Raw genomic sequence first — 14,627 nt, forward strand, 5'->3', positions numbered from 1 at the left:
AGGTGCAAGTGGATCACGTTTCCACTCTTTCACCCATACGCTATCGCCAGCCTGGAACTGATGAATCGGCTCGGCAATGCTGCACGGCGTGCGCTCGAGGGCCCACCTGTTAAGAGAAACAAAAACACGGGAGAGAGATTGCACTTGTTCCTGTGTCACATGGTCTCCTATTTGTTTAAGGTCAGCTGGAATATCCTGAACAAAGGAGGGCGGTCTCCCATACAGGAGCTCAAAAGGTGACAACTTAAGTCTTTTTGTGGGTGCACACCGAACACGAAACAGTGTTATGGGTAACACATCTACCCATCCCAATCCCGTTTCCTGGGTTAATTTTGCCAATTGGGTTTTCAGAGTCCGATTCATTCTTTCAGTTTTCCCTGAACTCTGAGGCCTATATGCTGTATGCAGTCTCCATTTTACTTGTAGGACTCGACATACATCTTGTACTACTTGATCAATGAACGCTGGCCCATTATCACTTCCAATGCATCTAGGTAATCCAAACCTTGGGATCAATTCAGTGAGGAGTCTTTTAGTTACCTCTCGTGCCTTTTCAGTTCGGGTGGGAAAAGCTTCAACCCATCCGGTAAGAGTATCTACAAACACAAGGAGATACTTGAATCCCTTAGAAGGGACCAGCTCTGTGAAGTCCACAATTAGGCTTTCCATGGGGACGTATCCCACATGCTGAATTCCAGGAGGTTGTACCGGTCCCTGCCTGGGATTGTTTTTAGCACAAAGAACACATTTCTGTGAAATGCAAGTTGCTAATTGTGATAGATTAATAATATACAACTTCCGACTGAGACTCTCTCTAGTTGCAGTACCGCCAAGGTGAGTAGATTCATGATAATTTCTTACAATTGTGCCTGCTAGATGATGAGGTACATAAATCCTATTGTCCGGCAGGATCATCCAACCGTCCTTCACAACTGCTCCTTCCTGTTCAGCCCACTTCCTCTCTTCTGGGGTATAGTGAGGTTTAACTTCTTCTGGAACTACCTCTGGTATGAGGGCTGCTATAAATCCTCCCACAGGCTTTTGGGCTGCCTCTCGGGCTGCTTTGTCAGCAGCATGATTTCCTCTGGTTATTGGATCCCTTCCTCGTCCATGACCTTTGCAGTGCATTACAGCAATCTGTTCTGGAGCCCATACTGCTTCTAACAGGATTTCTACTTCAGGTCCATATTTCAAGGCCTTCCCGTGGGCTCCGATTAGACCTCTTTCTTTCCATAGAGCTCCATGTGCATGCAGGGTTAAGAAGGCATATTTTGAATCAGTATAGATGTTTGCCTTACATCCGGCTGCCAATTGCAGAGCTCTAGTTAAACCTATAAGTTCAGCCTTTTGTGCTGAGGTGCCAGCAGGCAAAGCTTCAGCTTCCACAACTTCCTCATTGGTGACCACAGCATATCCTGCCCGTCTGGCACCTTCATGCAGGTAACTGCTACCATCAGTATAATATACAACATCTGGATTTTTCAATGGCTCATCTTTCAGATCAGGTCTACTGGAATAAACTTCATCCATTATTTGGAGACAATCATGTGATTCCTCATCATCTACCTCTGGTAGGGGCAGCAAAGTCGCTGGATTGAGCATATTCACTACTCGTAGATGAATCCTGGGATTTTCACACAATAGGCCTTGGTATCTAGCCATCCTTGGGTTCGTTAGCCAATAACTACCCTTATATTCCATGAGTGTCAGAACAGCATGAGGTACATTCACATACATCGTCTGGCCAAAGGTAAATTTATCAGCTTCTTTGACAAGGCTCGCAGTGGCCGCTACTGCCCTTAGGCATGGAGGCCATCCTTTTGCTACTGAGTCCAATTGTTTAGACAAATAAGCTACTGGACGGTTCCAACTTCCTAATCTCTGGGTCAGGACTGCTGCTGCAATCCCATTCTGTTCATGTACATACAGCTGAAAGGGTTTTTCCGAATTAGGCAATCCAAGGGCTGGTGCCTCCATAAGTCGCTGTTTGATAACTAAAAAGGCTTGTTTCTGCTCAGGTCCCCATACGAATGGGTCCTTTTCTGCACCTCGAGTGCTTTCATGTAAGGGCTTGGCCAGACTACTGAAATCAGGTATCCATAGTCTACAAAACCCTGCTGTTCCCAGGAATCCCCTAAGTTGTTTTCTTGTGGTAGGTTCCTTGATAAGGCAAATAGCTTCTTTCCTCTCTGGTCTCAATGCTCGTTGTTGGTGTGAGATGTCAAAGCCCAAATATTTGACCTTTTCTAAACATAACTGTGCCTTTTTCTGGGAAACTCGGTAGCCAGCTTCCCAGAGCAAGTGGAGCAGTTCCTCTGTCCCTTCTTTACAGGTATCAAAATCCTTTGCAGCTAGTATAAGATCATCCACATATTGCAGAACCACCTTTTCTCCCGGTATTGAGGGGTAACTTGTTAGATCCCTCGCCAAGGCAGTGCCAAATAAAGTTGGGGAATTTTTGAATCCTTGGGGCAATCTTGTCCAGGTTAGCTGGCCTTTTGTTCCTGTCAAAGGGTCTTCCCACTGGAAGGCAAATATAGGTTGGCTCTGTGGTGCCAGCCGGCAACAGAAGAATGCATCTTTCAAGTCCAATACAGTAAAAAATGTTGCTTCTGGTGGGATCAAACTCAGCAAGGTATATGGGTTTGGTACATTTGGGTGCAAGGTCTCGATAGCCTGGTTTACGAGCCTCAAGTCCTGCACTGGCCTGTATTCATCTGTCCCAGGTTTTCGAACAGGCAAAAGGGGTGTGTTCCATTCTGATTGGCAAGGCTTAAGCAGACCATATTTTAATAGGCGGTCCAAATGTTTCTGGATGCCCTCCGCTGCTCGCCGGGGTAAGGGATATTGCTTTACAGATACAGGGGTAGCCATAGGTTTTAGGGTTACTACAATTGGAGCTATATTCTTAGCCATTCCTGGTGGGCTATTTTCAGCCCATACTCCTGGTGGCACCTGTAGAGTTCGGAGGAGCTTGTCTAATTCTGTATCCAATGTGGGTTGGACTTGCAAGGCTGACATTAGGCGCCATGATTGTTCCTTAGGTACTGAGAGGGTAATTATTCCTGCTGCTTTTGATGGCAGTTTCATTTCTGGACCTCGAGGAGTGAAAGTGATTTGGGCCTGCAATTTGGACAGCATATCTCTGCCTAAGAGAGGTATTGGACACTCAGGTATATACAAAAACTGATGGGTTAAACGATGTCCCCCAATCTGGCATTCCAAAGGTTGGAGGAAAGACCTCTTGGCTGACTGTCCAGTGGCACTTTTAATGATTACACTTTTGGATGCCTTTTTCTGCAATAGTTCTGGGAGTACCGAGTATTCAGCCCCAGTATCAATCATAAAGTCTATTAAATGGCTCCCTAATTGAATCGTGACCGTGGGCTCCTGGAAGCCTAACTTTATGGAGTCCGGTCGTTCCTAGTCTTGGGTAAAATCCTCTTCTGCCAGTCCAATGAAATTGTCTCTACTCCGTCCCTGTCCTGGTCTCTGATATCTTCCATCTCGGATCATTCCCCGTCCCCGTCCCTGGTTTCTTGGGCCGGAGCCGGAGCCTGGGCCTGGGCCTGGGCGTACTTCTTCCAACCTCAGGGGTTCAGGACACTCCCGCTTCCAATGACCCTCCTTCTTGCAATTTGCACATTGATTCCTTCCCAGTGGTGGATTCCTTCCTCGCCCTCGCCCTCCATTTAAGGGGCGGTGGTCTTGCTTCACTGCTGTGGCTAGCATTACCATCTTTTCCTTCTGCCACTTCTTCTTCTCTTGCTTCTCAGCCTCATCCCTATTCCGATAAACTCGGCGTGCAATGGCCATAATTTGGCTCATCAGCATCCCTTCCCATCCTTCTGATTTCTGAATTTTCTTACGAATGTCAGAAGCGCACTGGGCCACAAATGTAGCAGTAATCATTCTACTGTTTTCAGGGGCTTCAGGGTCAAAAGGAGTCCATATACGATAGGCTTCTTGCAGCCTCTCTAAAAAGTCTCCCGGACTCTCATTTGGTTTCTGTTCTACTTCTGAGACTTTAGACATATTAGTGGGCTTCTGGCATGCCCTGCGGATACCTTGCACAAGTGTCTGGCGGTAGGTGGTGAGTCTGGCCAGGTGAATTGCATTGTTTGGATCCCAATTAGGATCTTCCAAGGGAAAGTTATCTTGGAGATGACGGTCAATATTATAAATATTTCCCGCTCTGGCCTGCTCACGCAAATATATCTGTGCCTTTTCAATTATGTCTCTCCTTTCCTCAGTGGTGAACAGAGTATTTAGGAGCTGGCGACAATCTGTCCAAGTAGGGCTATGAGTATTTACTATTGAAGTCACCAAGTCCATCATAGCCTGAGGTTTTTCTGCAAAAGATGGGGTGTGTGTTTTCCAATTCATCAGATCTGTAGTTGTGAATGGAATATATTGCAGGGTCGAAGTTCGAGGTGGCCGTGGTCCGGGTTGCCCATTAACCAGCGCAGGCTCCTCAAGTGCATCAAATACTCTTCTAAGAGGGGCTACTACGTGATCTTTCTCTTCACTTTGCTCTAGGGGCCTCAAATCATAGGGGATGGTATCTGTCGCAAGGCGTTCTTTTAGCAGCTTTATACGCCTGGCTGTATTGCTTGCTGACCGAGCAAGGTCTCCCTGTAACTTCTGTAACATTTCTCTGGGACTTGGATGTACAGGGGTTTGGGGTGGGCAATCAGTTGTTCCACTAAAGGAGACTGTAGATGGAGGTCTATTAGGAGTCACAGGTGGAATAACCACTTCTGCTTGGGCTTTATTATAGGACTCCAATGCCTCCTGAAGATATTTATCATAATCTATCAAGGAATCAAGCTCTGTGACTCCACTCCCATTATTCATTCCAGTTTCTTGCCTTGGGGTTACAACTGGTGGAGTGTTTGGATTAAGCTCCCTTCGATGTGGAGCATAGGGTGGAGGTGGAAGCACCTCTTCCTCTGGCCCCTCAAAAATGGGTTTGAGTTTATTTGGCAAGATTCCTTTCCTAGCTTCGGCTTTTACAGCCAATAATTTGCATCGTTTGACTTTGCATTCCCTTATCCATGGAGGATTTTTATTTAATGTGCTCAGCCAGGAATCTATATATGGAAATTGTTCTGGGCACCCTCCAGTTTCTTTGGCGATATCAGTCCAAAGTTTGCTTACTAAATTTATATCAAAAGTTCCCTGAGATGGCCATCCAGTAATTTGTTTTGGCCATTCTAGTTCACATAACGTTCTCAAGCGCTCTGGCGTCATTTTGACTCCATATGCCCCTGAGAAGGCTTTCTTAAAATTATTTAACATACACTCAAGAGGTGTATTTTCCCCCTTTGAACCCCCAACTCCCATTGTATGGCCCTGTGAAGTATCCACTCAGTCACTCACAGACGCGCTTCGTGGGTTTCCTTGCCTAGATGGAGTCGCCTCACTAGGAATCGAAGTACTGCCCACTCCACACTCGGGTCAGCTACAGATTGCTCTGTACTTTCTCACACATACAATGCGCTGGATACTTCACCACACTCTACCTCCCAATTTTTCCCTTTCCCTACACCAGATCACCATCTGATGTACCCAACCACCTAGCGTACTCAGTTTCCCCTTACTGAGACGCAGAAGTTTGATCAAGACTTCTCTTCCTCCCAATTAATTGGAGGGCCAAAAATCCCTTTGTGCACTTACCCTTGGTTGGTTCCCTGTTTCCCCCGGTCCGTCGCCGCCAGTGAGCAGGGTATCAGACAGACGAGTCTTCTGCGTTCCCCCTGGAAAAAATTACCAGTGCGCGCTTTGGGTAAGCAGTTGTCCTCTCTCTTGTACCCTGCCCAGTAGGGCGAAGGGGCTGCGTTCCAGCAGACCACTTATCCGAGTCACAGGGCACCATAAAATGTAGCACCCTGCTTGTGGTTAACGCTTAGCTGGAATGAAATATTCAACGCAGCAATAGAGAAATTAAAATAGTAATTTATTTGTCAGACAAATAAATAAGAGGCTCAGTGGTACGTGGTTACCAAGCTCTGGCCTGGCCTCCTGCCATTCTGGCCAGCACTTATATTCCCTTAATCCAGCCCCCTTTGCTCCTCCTGTGGCTGCCTCTGTCCAATCAGCCTGGTTGAAATTCCTATTGGCTGTTTGCTAGAGCCAATCACAAAAGATACACCCACAAAAGATACACCCACTTCCTTGCCCTTATATGGGAGACAAAGAGCTATATATAAATGACAAATAAGTAATAATATATCTTACATGGAATCTTAATTACCAGCTCACCTCTTGCCCTTCTTGCCCTATTGCCTTCTAAAACAAATGGTTTAATCTTACATTTTATGTTCAACAGATGTCAAGGATCTTGAGTTTCACATCAACATTGAAAGATTTCCTTCATTTAATGTTTCTAAACAAAATGCCTGACAACTATATATCAAGACTGCCCGGATGGCGTCTTCTGTCTGGCAAGGGGGGGGCTGGTGGCTGACTTAATTTCAGGATAAATACAACTCTTACAACCATATGAAATAAGAATCTAGCATTCCTTAAATCCTTTGCATAATTACATTTAAGCCAATATATTTAAGCTAATATATTTCATACATTTATCATAGGTAGCCTCTTAAAAGAATAAAGCTTTTCAAAGTAAAAAGGAAAGAACTCAATAAAACACAGCTTTTAAAAGAAGCCTCTTCAAAAATGTTCTCTTTTTCTGTCAGCTAAATGTTTTTCCCTTTTGCTCCTGGCCTTTGAACCTTAGAAAGAAGATCTGGCTCATTTTACTGGGAGGCACATTGGTATTATCTTCCCCATTCCTAATGGTGTTTTCTCAGCCTTGGGGCAGCATATGTAATTCTCCCTTTTTTATGACTTTGAGAATTGTTTTTCTACTATAAATCAATGGGGCCCTTCTTGTCTTAGGAGGAAAAACATCTTGCCAAGGTTCTTTTAGGCAGCTGGTCTTTTGCCTGGCATGAAACATTTGAAAATCCTTTTTTTTAAGCTCATTTTTTAATACAAGCCTTGATTGAAATATATAGAAGCTTTGATAAAAATGCAGGCTTATGATTAGATGCCTCACAACAAAGCAAAATACTGTACTTTTCTGTGTATAAGACAAGGGGTTTGTTTACTAAGGGGTCTTATACACGGGGGCACTCTCCCCCCATTTTCTTAATGTTGAGTTCCCCAAAATAGGGGGCATGTTATACACAGAAAAATATGGTATCTTCTAAGGTTCAAACAGTTGCTGACCGTCCATGCTGAGAGATTGTTATGGTCACTGCAGCCCAGGTTTTAAGGGAACACTGACTATGTGCGTTCACCCCTTCCGCCCAATGAAATAAGTATGTGTCTTTAATTACCATTCAAAACTGGCCTTGAGGACTTAATGAGAGACATCTGTGTTTAGGCTTATTCCAGGGATTCAAACAAATTCCCAAGCAACCCGCAAGCTAATCTTAAAGGGACTATATCACCACATCACCTAAACCAGATTAATTCATTTAAGTGATCCCAGGTGTAATTGATTAACTAGTACAGCCTTCCTCGAACCTGGTACTATCCAGATTTGGGACTCCCAATTCCCACCTCCCAAGCCACATGGATGATGGTCAGGGATAACGTGTTGTGGTGCAACAAAATCCAAAGGGCACCAAGTTGAGGAAATTCAAGCTGGTGTCTTAACATTGTTATCTTCACTACATGATTCTTCATTGGCCAAGATAATTATGAGGGAAAGAAAAGCACTAAGAAAGGGGAAATGGTGTAACTTAATTAAAGCAACAACCCCCTCAGAGAATGATCTGAAGGCACATGCTGTAGTTTTACTTCTAAAGCCAATCAACTCTGAGCCAAAGAACGACCTCAGTGCAGAATTGCCTGGCAACTATATGTCAGCTATTCTGAGCTCTTTGGGGGAAGAACAGGGTATAAGGGACTGATAAGTTTAAGAAGTTAGGCAGCTTTGCTCCTAATACAGTTCCATGAGCAGCCTTGAGTCTAAAGCAAATACACATTGATGAGTGTGCTGAACATTGATGATGTGTGTTTACAATCTATATCTGTGGGCATCAGTGAAAGGAAGACAAGAGCAAACTCAGAATAATCTGCATGTGAACATGAGTCACTTGGCCCAACCTGCCCATGATTCTAAACACACTATTTGGAAATTAAGTCCAACCAACTTCAAACGGAGTTTACTTCTGAGAGCAGGTGTTAAAGATTGTGCTCCATGACTATTACAGATAAAGATAATCCACAGAAGTCCCCAAGCTACCCAAAAGCAGCTTCAACAGCCAAGTAAACACTTCTATGAGGCAGAAGCTAAGAACTGAGAGCAAATGTAAATTACCCAGAAGTACTGGGCCGAGATCCAAAGAGCCTGCTGCATGACAGAAAATAAATTGTTGTGGTGGGACCAAACTTTACCTCATACTGCTTTTTTGTTTTGATTTTTGCATAGCTCGGAGCAATATTCTGGTGTTGCTCAGATGTCCTCAATTGGATATGGATAGGGAGTACAACAGATAGCTAACTTATTATACTGCAACTGAGCTCTACCAAAATACAGCCGACAAAGAGGAATAACAATATAGCTTTATATGCTACCATGCTCAAGTGTACTCTGTATGACTGAAAATAAAATTTTATATGGTTTTAAAGCTAAACCTTCCTTAAAATGATTAAGCAATCAGGGTTTCAATTTGGGTTTCTTGGTTTTAACAGCAAAAAACTTAAAGGTCACACACACAAAAAATCCAATCAAGAACAAACTGATGATTCAGTTCACCAGCTTCTATACCGGAGGACTTAAGATTCTATTTTAGAAGGGAGTGAAGCCTAAAGCAAGTGATTAAATGTATCTCGAGTAAAGGCACTCAAAAAACAAAGAAGTGGTTTGTCTCAGTTTCTTTGTATCACAGTTTTTGCCTTCGGCCTATCCAAACAAGCTGGAAAAAATATTGATGATGTTTGTATCCTGTCTTTCCCAAAAAGAGCTTGTGAACATGGAGTTTATTTTAGACTTGTAATGTAGGATAACCTGAGAGAGTGTGAATGTCCAAAACCACTTGCTGAGCTTCAGTGACTAAGTCAGGATTTGAATATGAGTTTCCCATATTGAACCTCATCACTCTAGTCTAACCCCATGCTAGTTACACCACGGTAGCCTCCTGCGTTATGTCCTCATTCAGTCTCTCAGAGGAGACAAAAATGCCCTTGCTATTATGTGGTCTGTGCATCAAGAGACTTGCCAATCTGTTTAAAATTATGAAGAAAGCAAGCCATTCAGCACCACATATTCTACACAAGCTTCTTTTAAAATGTCCCTTTAAGTTTTAAAAGAGCAAACAAATGAACTAGAAAGTACTTCATCCAGGGTATGGAGTGCAGGTGGTGTGTTTATAAAAGAAAACCCTGTCAACCAACAGTCCTACAAATTTAAAGGCACCCCATTGCATCTGCTGCTTCAAAAGCTACAAAAGCATTAGCATGTAAATTGGTTCTTTACCACAAAAAAGCATTAGCTCTGCTTCAACCCTACTGACCTATTGAAATGCAGGTCTGTTTTTGCTGCCTTGTTCTCGTCCTTTGGCTCTCCTACAGGATACCAAAGCTTTGCTTTCTAAACTGGCTCCCCCCACTTCTCCCTTACTGCTGTAGGCAGGGTTCTTCCCTCCTCCCTCTGACCAGCACGGGCTGGGCTGGCTAACCAATAGCTAACTACTGTTGACCAGCACCTGGTCATATATACACTTCTTCTGGCCCCTCTAGTCCAACCCCGGCCAATCACATTGTCTAACTAAGAATTCTAAACCTGCAGCCACCAATCAGAATATAGAATCATAGAATTGTAGAGTTGGAAGCGATCACGAGGGTCGTCTAGTCCTTTTTTTAATTTATTTATTAAATTTTGACATAAATATATTTCACAAACGTACAAAAGACAAAATGAAAAAGAAAAAACAGAAAAAGAGAAGAAAAAAAAAGAAGAAAAGAAAAAGAGGAAAAAAAGAGAAAAACACAAAATACATACAACTTTAAATAACATTGATCGACTTCCCTTTATCTCGATTTCGGAAAATATTGCCTTGTTTATCTATCTGCTGTGTCTATTCCTTAATAAAACTTTTTGCGTAGTAAGCGTTATCTCATGCCTACTGTGATTTCTGTAAGTACATATGTGTTTCTGATCAACATTTTGATTTTCCCCTTGTCTCTATTTCCATATATATCCTAAATTTATTCCATTCATTGTTAAATTTTGCACTTCTTTGATTTCTTATTTTCTGTGTCAATTTAGCCAACTCCAAATAATCGGATAGTTTAAGTTGCCACTCCTTTAGTGTTGGGATTTTTGGTGTTTTCCAGTACTGTGCTATGAGGGTTCTGGCGGCCACCGTTGCATATTGAAAAAAGGTTCTATAGAGGGTCGTCTAGTCCAACTCTGGCAATGCAGGAACCCTTTTGCCCAATGTGGGGCTCAAACCCATAACCCTGAGATTAAGAGTCTCATGCTCTACCAACTGAGCCATGAACTGTGGTTCGAATACTTTCTATCCTTCATTTGCACACAGAGAGTTCTATCTCCAACCCCTCTTCAGCTGTCAGTTAAGGTCCCTAAATGACGGTTAAACAATTTTTCACCTGACCAGGCAGAAGACTTCCCTCACCAAACACATTACAAACGTACATCGTACATTACACACTACTCATTAAAACACTGTTTAAGCATACAGGATTTCTTTATACTTACACACAAATATCAGTATGTGCATAAAGTCATTCCCATCTTTATTCTCCCTGGCTACTTTTAAGTCTAAGAACTCTGCTTCCATTTATGGGAATTATTCATGAAAAATGAAGTTTTCCCACCTGTACAAAATTCCTTGCTGAAGAAAATACCTTTGGAATCATTAAAACATGTGGAATTAATAAAAAGTGAATGACTATAACTTCAAAGAGAAACTATGTTTCTTTTACATTGAGAATATATGGAAGGAATCGCCCTTATCAGAAAAAATGTTCATGTGCCAGCTAAATGCATCGACCTTTAGAGACATGGCTGTGTGAATAATGATGATGATGATAATTTACTACTTACCCCCCGCCCATCTGGCCGGGCCTCCCCAGCCACTCTGAGTGGCTCCCAACAGAATATTAAAATAAGGGTGGCAAGGGGTGAAGCTAGCCCTCACACGACCTTAAGGCATTTGGGGGGGGGGGTGTGAACAGATGTTTTATAACCTCATACTGCTTATATATTGCAAAATAAAAGCCAGGATCAGGAAGCCAACAGATGAAAAAGTAAGCACACTAAAGAAGCCCATATTCCTTAACAGGGTAAGTACTAAAACAAATAAATTCTGCTCTATCATCAGTTAAAGCCATCAGCGGAATTTAGACAGATATCCTCATGCTGCAATTATACCCACACTTATATATAAAATAGTGCAATATTTTGTTTTGTAGTCAAACACTATGATGACTTTGCTTCACCCCATTTCAAATAGGTGAAATAAAACCTTTCTGTATTAGAATTCACTGGCTTAAATAAAAACACTGGCGATTTGAACAATGGCAATAAAATAATAACCTGTGACGGTGTTTTAATAGAAGCGACATAAACAGCAGGTACTTACTCCTTATTTCTGCTTTTCACACAGGGATGGTAAAGGACTTTGATAGCCTTCTGACTCTTTAACGGCCTCAAATCAGACGACATATCATGTTCAAACACTGTAAAAATATTACTGCAGGCCAGTGTTCCTGAAGATTCCACCAGCAGCGTATCAGAATTTAGTAGCCACATCTGTGAATGAAGAGACAAACCTACAAGTTGTGGGTTTCGTTGTTTTTTTAAAAAAAAGGGGTGGGGTGGGGGTCCAGTCCGTTTAAGAACATAAGAGCAGCCCAGCTGGGTCAGACGAAAGCCCAGTTAGGCCAGGTCCTGTTCTCATGGTGGCCAGCCGGATGCCTACAGGGAGCCCACAAGAAGAGCATGAACACAACAGCATTCTTCCCACTCATGCTGCCTGTCAACTGGCATTCAGTGGCATCATGACCAGCAGCCATTCATAGTCTTGTCCTCCACAAATTGGTCTAATCCCAATTTAAAGCTGTCCAAGTTAATGGCCATTGCTACATCTAGTGGCAGCAAATTCCATAGTTTCAAGAACACGCTGTGTGAAGAACTGCTTCTTTATGTCTGTTCTGAATCTTCTAGCATTCAGCTTCACTGGATAACCCCAGTTTCTAGTACTATGAGGGAGCAAAACTTCTCTCTAACTACTTTCTCCACACCATGTATAATCTTATAGAGTTTTCTCGTGCCTGGCCCCACCCTGCCCCCACCTACTCACCTTTCTTAATTAAGAAGTCCCAAACACTGTAAGCTTTCCTCATAGGAAGGTTGCTCCAGGACTCCTTGAACAATTGGGCTGCCCTCTTACTATGTTCATTTCACTGACTGGTTAACTTTTTTGCATACACAGACAGAAGCACATTTATAAACATGGAGTTAAAGGGCAATGAAACTTCAAATCCAGCATTCCCATGATTATGATTCATGTGTACCTAGAAGTAAGTCCTACAAAGTTAAATGGAATTTACTTCAGGTATGTGTATTTATAGTTTATTATTTGTTTATAGACAGCTTCTCATCACCAAAGTAGTTGGGCCCTATGGCTGCAGCCCTAGATCCCAAATCTAGGAAACTGCCCATGCAAATCCTGTTCATTTACCATAGAAGACAAATTCTGGAAGTGCTGTAACAATGGACATTCCATGGCAAATGGTGAATGAAGTCCTGACTTCCCTTACACAATGCAATTGTGCCAATAATTTCAATTGCATTTTGGAATTTCTGTAACTGCAACTACAATTCAACCCTACATATCTACTCGCCCCTTAAAGAGGAACAGTGGCACTGAATGCAGTCTGCCCAGAAGTAAATCCCATTCAGTTCAATGGGACTTACTCTCAGGTAAGCAGGCATAGGGTTGCAGCCTTTGAGTGTAATCCTATGAACAGTTAACTGGGATTAACTGTCCCTCAGATCTACTTCTGAGCAGACTGTGCATCAGACTGCACTATTAACTGTTAGAAGAATTAACAAAGTCTGCTTAGCAAGGGTGAGCAAGCTAAACAGCATGGAAAGATTTGGAGCCAAGTCGTAGGATATCACAGTATGAAAAAGTTAACAGGTCTGCAACTTACCAAGATGTAGGTTGTCCCATCAGTTCCTTGTATGCTGAACCTAAATGTGCTTCTAGCAAAAGAAAGCTCTTCAAGGCACTGGGCAACAACACTTTGTATAAAGGGAGACCTGTTTTTTGAAAAGCAAAGATAGCTTAATATGACTGCCATTGCATGAAAAGCAAATGAGTACGTAAAAAGAGAGAAAAAAATCAGGGCAAGGCTTGTTGAAAAATGAGACATTTGCATTTTCCAGTGCCATTGTTACCTATGGAAGAGGTACCTTTCAGCCCCAATCACACAAAAATATTTAGTAGGGCTTTGGACAGCAGAAACAGCAAGAGTAGTAAAAAAAAGGACATGGAAGTATCATCAAAGCATGAAGAATGCAAAGGGCAGGAATAAAACAGTGTCCTGTTCAAGATGCCTTGTTGAGGTAAAACTGGCCCATTAACTATTCTGCAATACAGAAACAAAAGCAGTTTGGAGTTCTTTACGTGTAGTAATCAACCAGATTTCTGTACCTTCTTCCTTAGCAATGATTCCCCCCCCCCAACTATACAATAAAATGTCACACCTGATCTAATACAGTACTGCATCCCAGAAGGTTCAAGGCAAAGGGATTGAACTTAATGAAAATAATCCCCAGCATCTTATAATGTGAGCCTGACTGTATGTACATGCCAGACCTCAACCCTGTCCAAAAGAGCTTATGGCCCTTTTCAGGACTAACATATAAACACAAATCTCTATTGTCTCTTCAGCATATCCTTATTCTCTCCTATCTCTAAATTTCTGACTCCTGGCATAGTGCATAAACAACATGTGCTGAAAAATCTTCCACCTCCATAGAGAGAGAAACCATATAATCGTCATCACAATGCAAGGTATTCACAGCACTTTATGGTAGTTGCAGCACAGGTACAGCTGCTGAAATCTGTTCAAAAATGTTTTATTTAAAAGCCATCCCTCCAATTAAAAAAGGAAGAAAGCTCTAATTGAAACTGATTGCTCTGCAGGTTAGAAAAAGATGGTCAAGTATCAGCTTGTAATTGGCAATTATATGTTTCATGGCAGAAATTAATTACAGCAACTTTTAAGTTTGCATAATTTGCCACTGATTAACCCTAAAACTTGCTACAACAGCAAACCAATGCTCAGGCTGGGGATTATTAATACTGTTGTAAGCACATCATAAACTGGGATGTTACAAGGGCATTGCAAGGATGATAATAGTGGTTTTCAAGGGCAGGGTAACCAGTAGGAATACTAGGAAAAGCAGTCGGGGGGGGGAATGCAAGTATTAACTGTTTCGGTAACATTGTGAATTTGGCTTTGCACTATGCCTTATAATGATAGTGTAGAACAGGTGTGGGGAAACCCCTTTGGCCCTCCAGATGTTGCCGAACTCCAACTCCAACTATCCTTGGCCATTAGCCATGCTTGCT

At 42.5% G+C, this 14,627-nt stretch overlaps 1 protein-coding gene and 1 long non-coding RNA gene across 3 annotated transcripts in view; one reads left to right on the forward strand and one right to left on the reverse strand.

Annotated features, from left to right (window-relative positions):
* Positions 1–11,725, forward strand: part of LOC309339375 — a 77,603-nt gene extending 65,878 nt beyond the window's left edge. The window contains exon 5 of the long non-coding RNA XR_014155258.1: positions 11,649–11,725. This is a non-coding gene — a long non-coding RNA (uncharacterized lncRNA). The remainder of the gene's footprint in view (positions 1–11,648) is intronic.
* Positions 1–14,627, reverse strand: part of UBE3D (ubiquitin protein ligase E3D) — a 61,449-nt gene that overhangs the window by 33,602 nt on the left and 13,220 nt on the right. For both annotated transcript variants that reach the window (XM_081857310.1, XM_081857309.1), the window contains exons 7-8: positions 13,201–13,309; positions 11,625–11,794 (exon numbers count right to left, since the gene is read on the reverse strand). In XM_081857310.1, coding sequence (XP_081713436.1) covers positions 11,625–11,794; positions 13,201–13,309 — 279 coding nt within the window. The remainder of the gene's footprint in view (positions 1–11,624; positions 11,795–13,200; positions 13,310–14,627) is intronic.

The sequence above is a fragment of the Podarcis erhardii genome, assembly GCF_964252035.2.
Source record: "Podarcis erhardii genome assembly, chromosome: 3".
Classification (NCBI taxonomy): domain Eukaryota; kingdom Metazoa; phylum Chordata; class Lepidosauria; order Squamata; family Lacertidae; genus Podarcis; species Podarcis erhardii.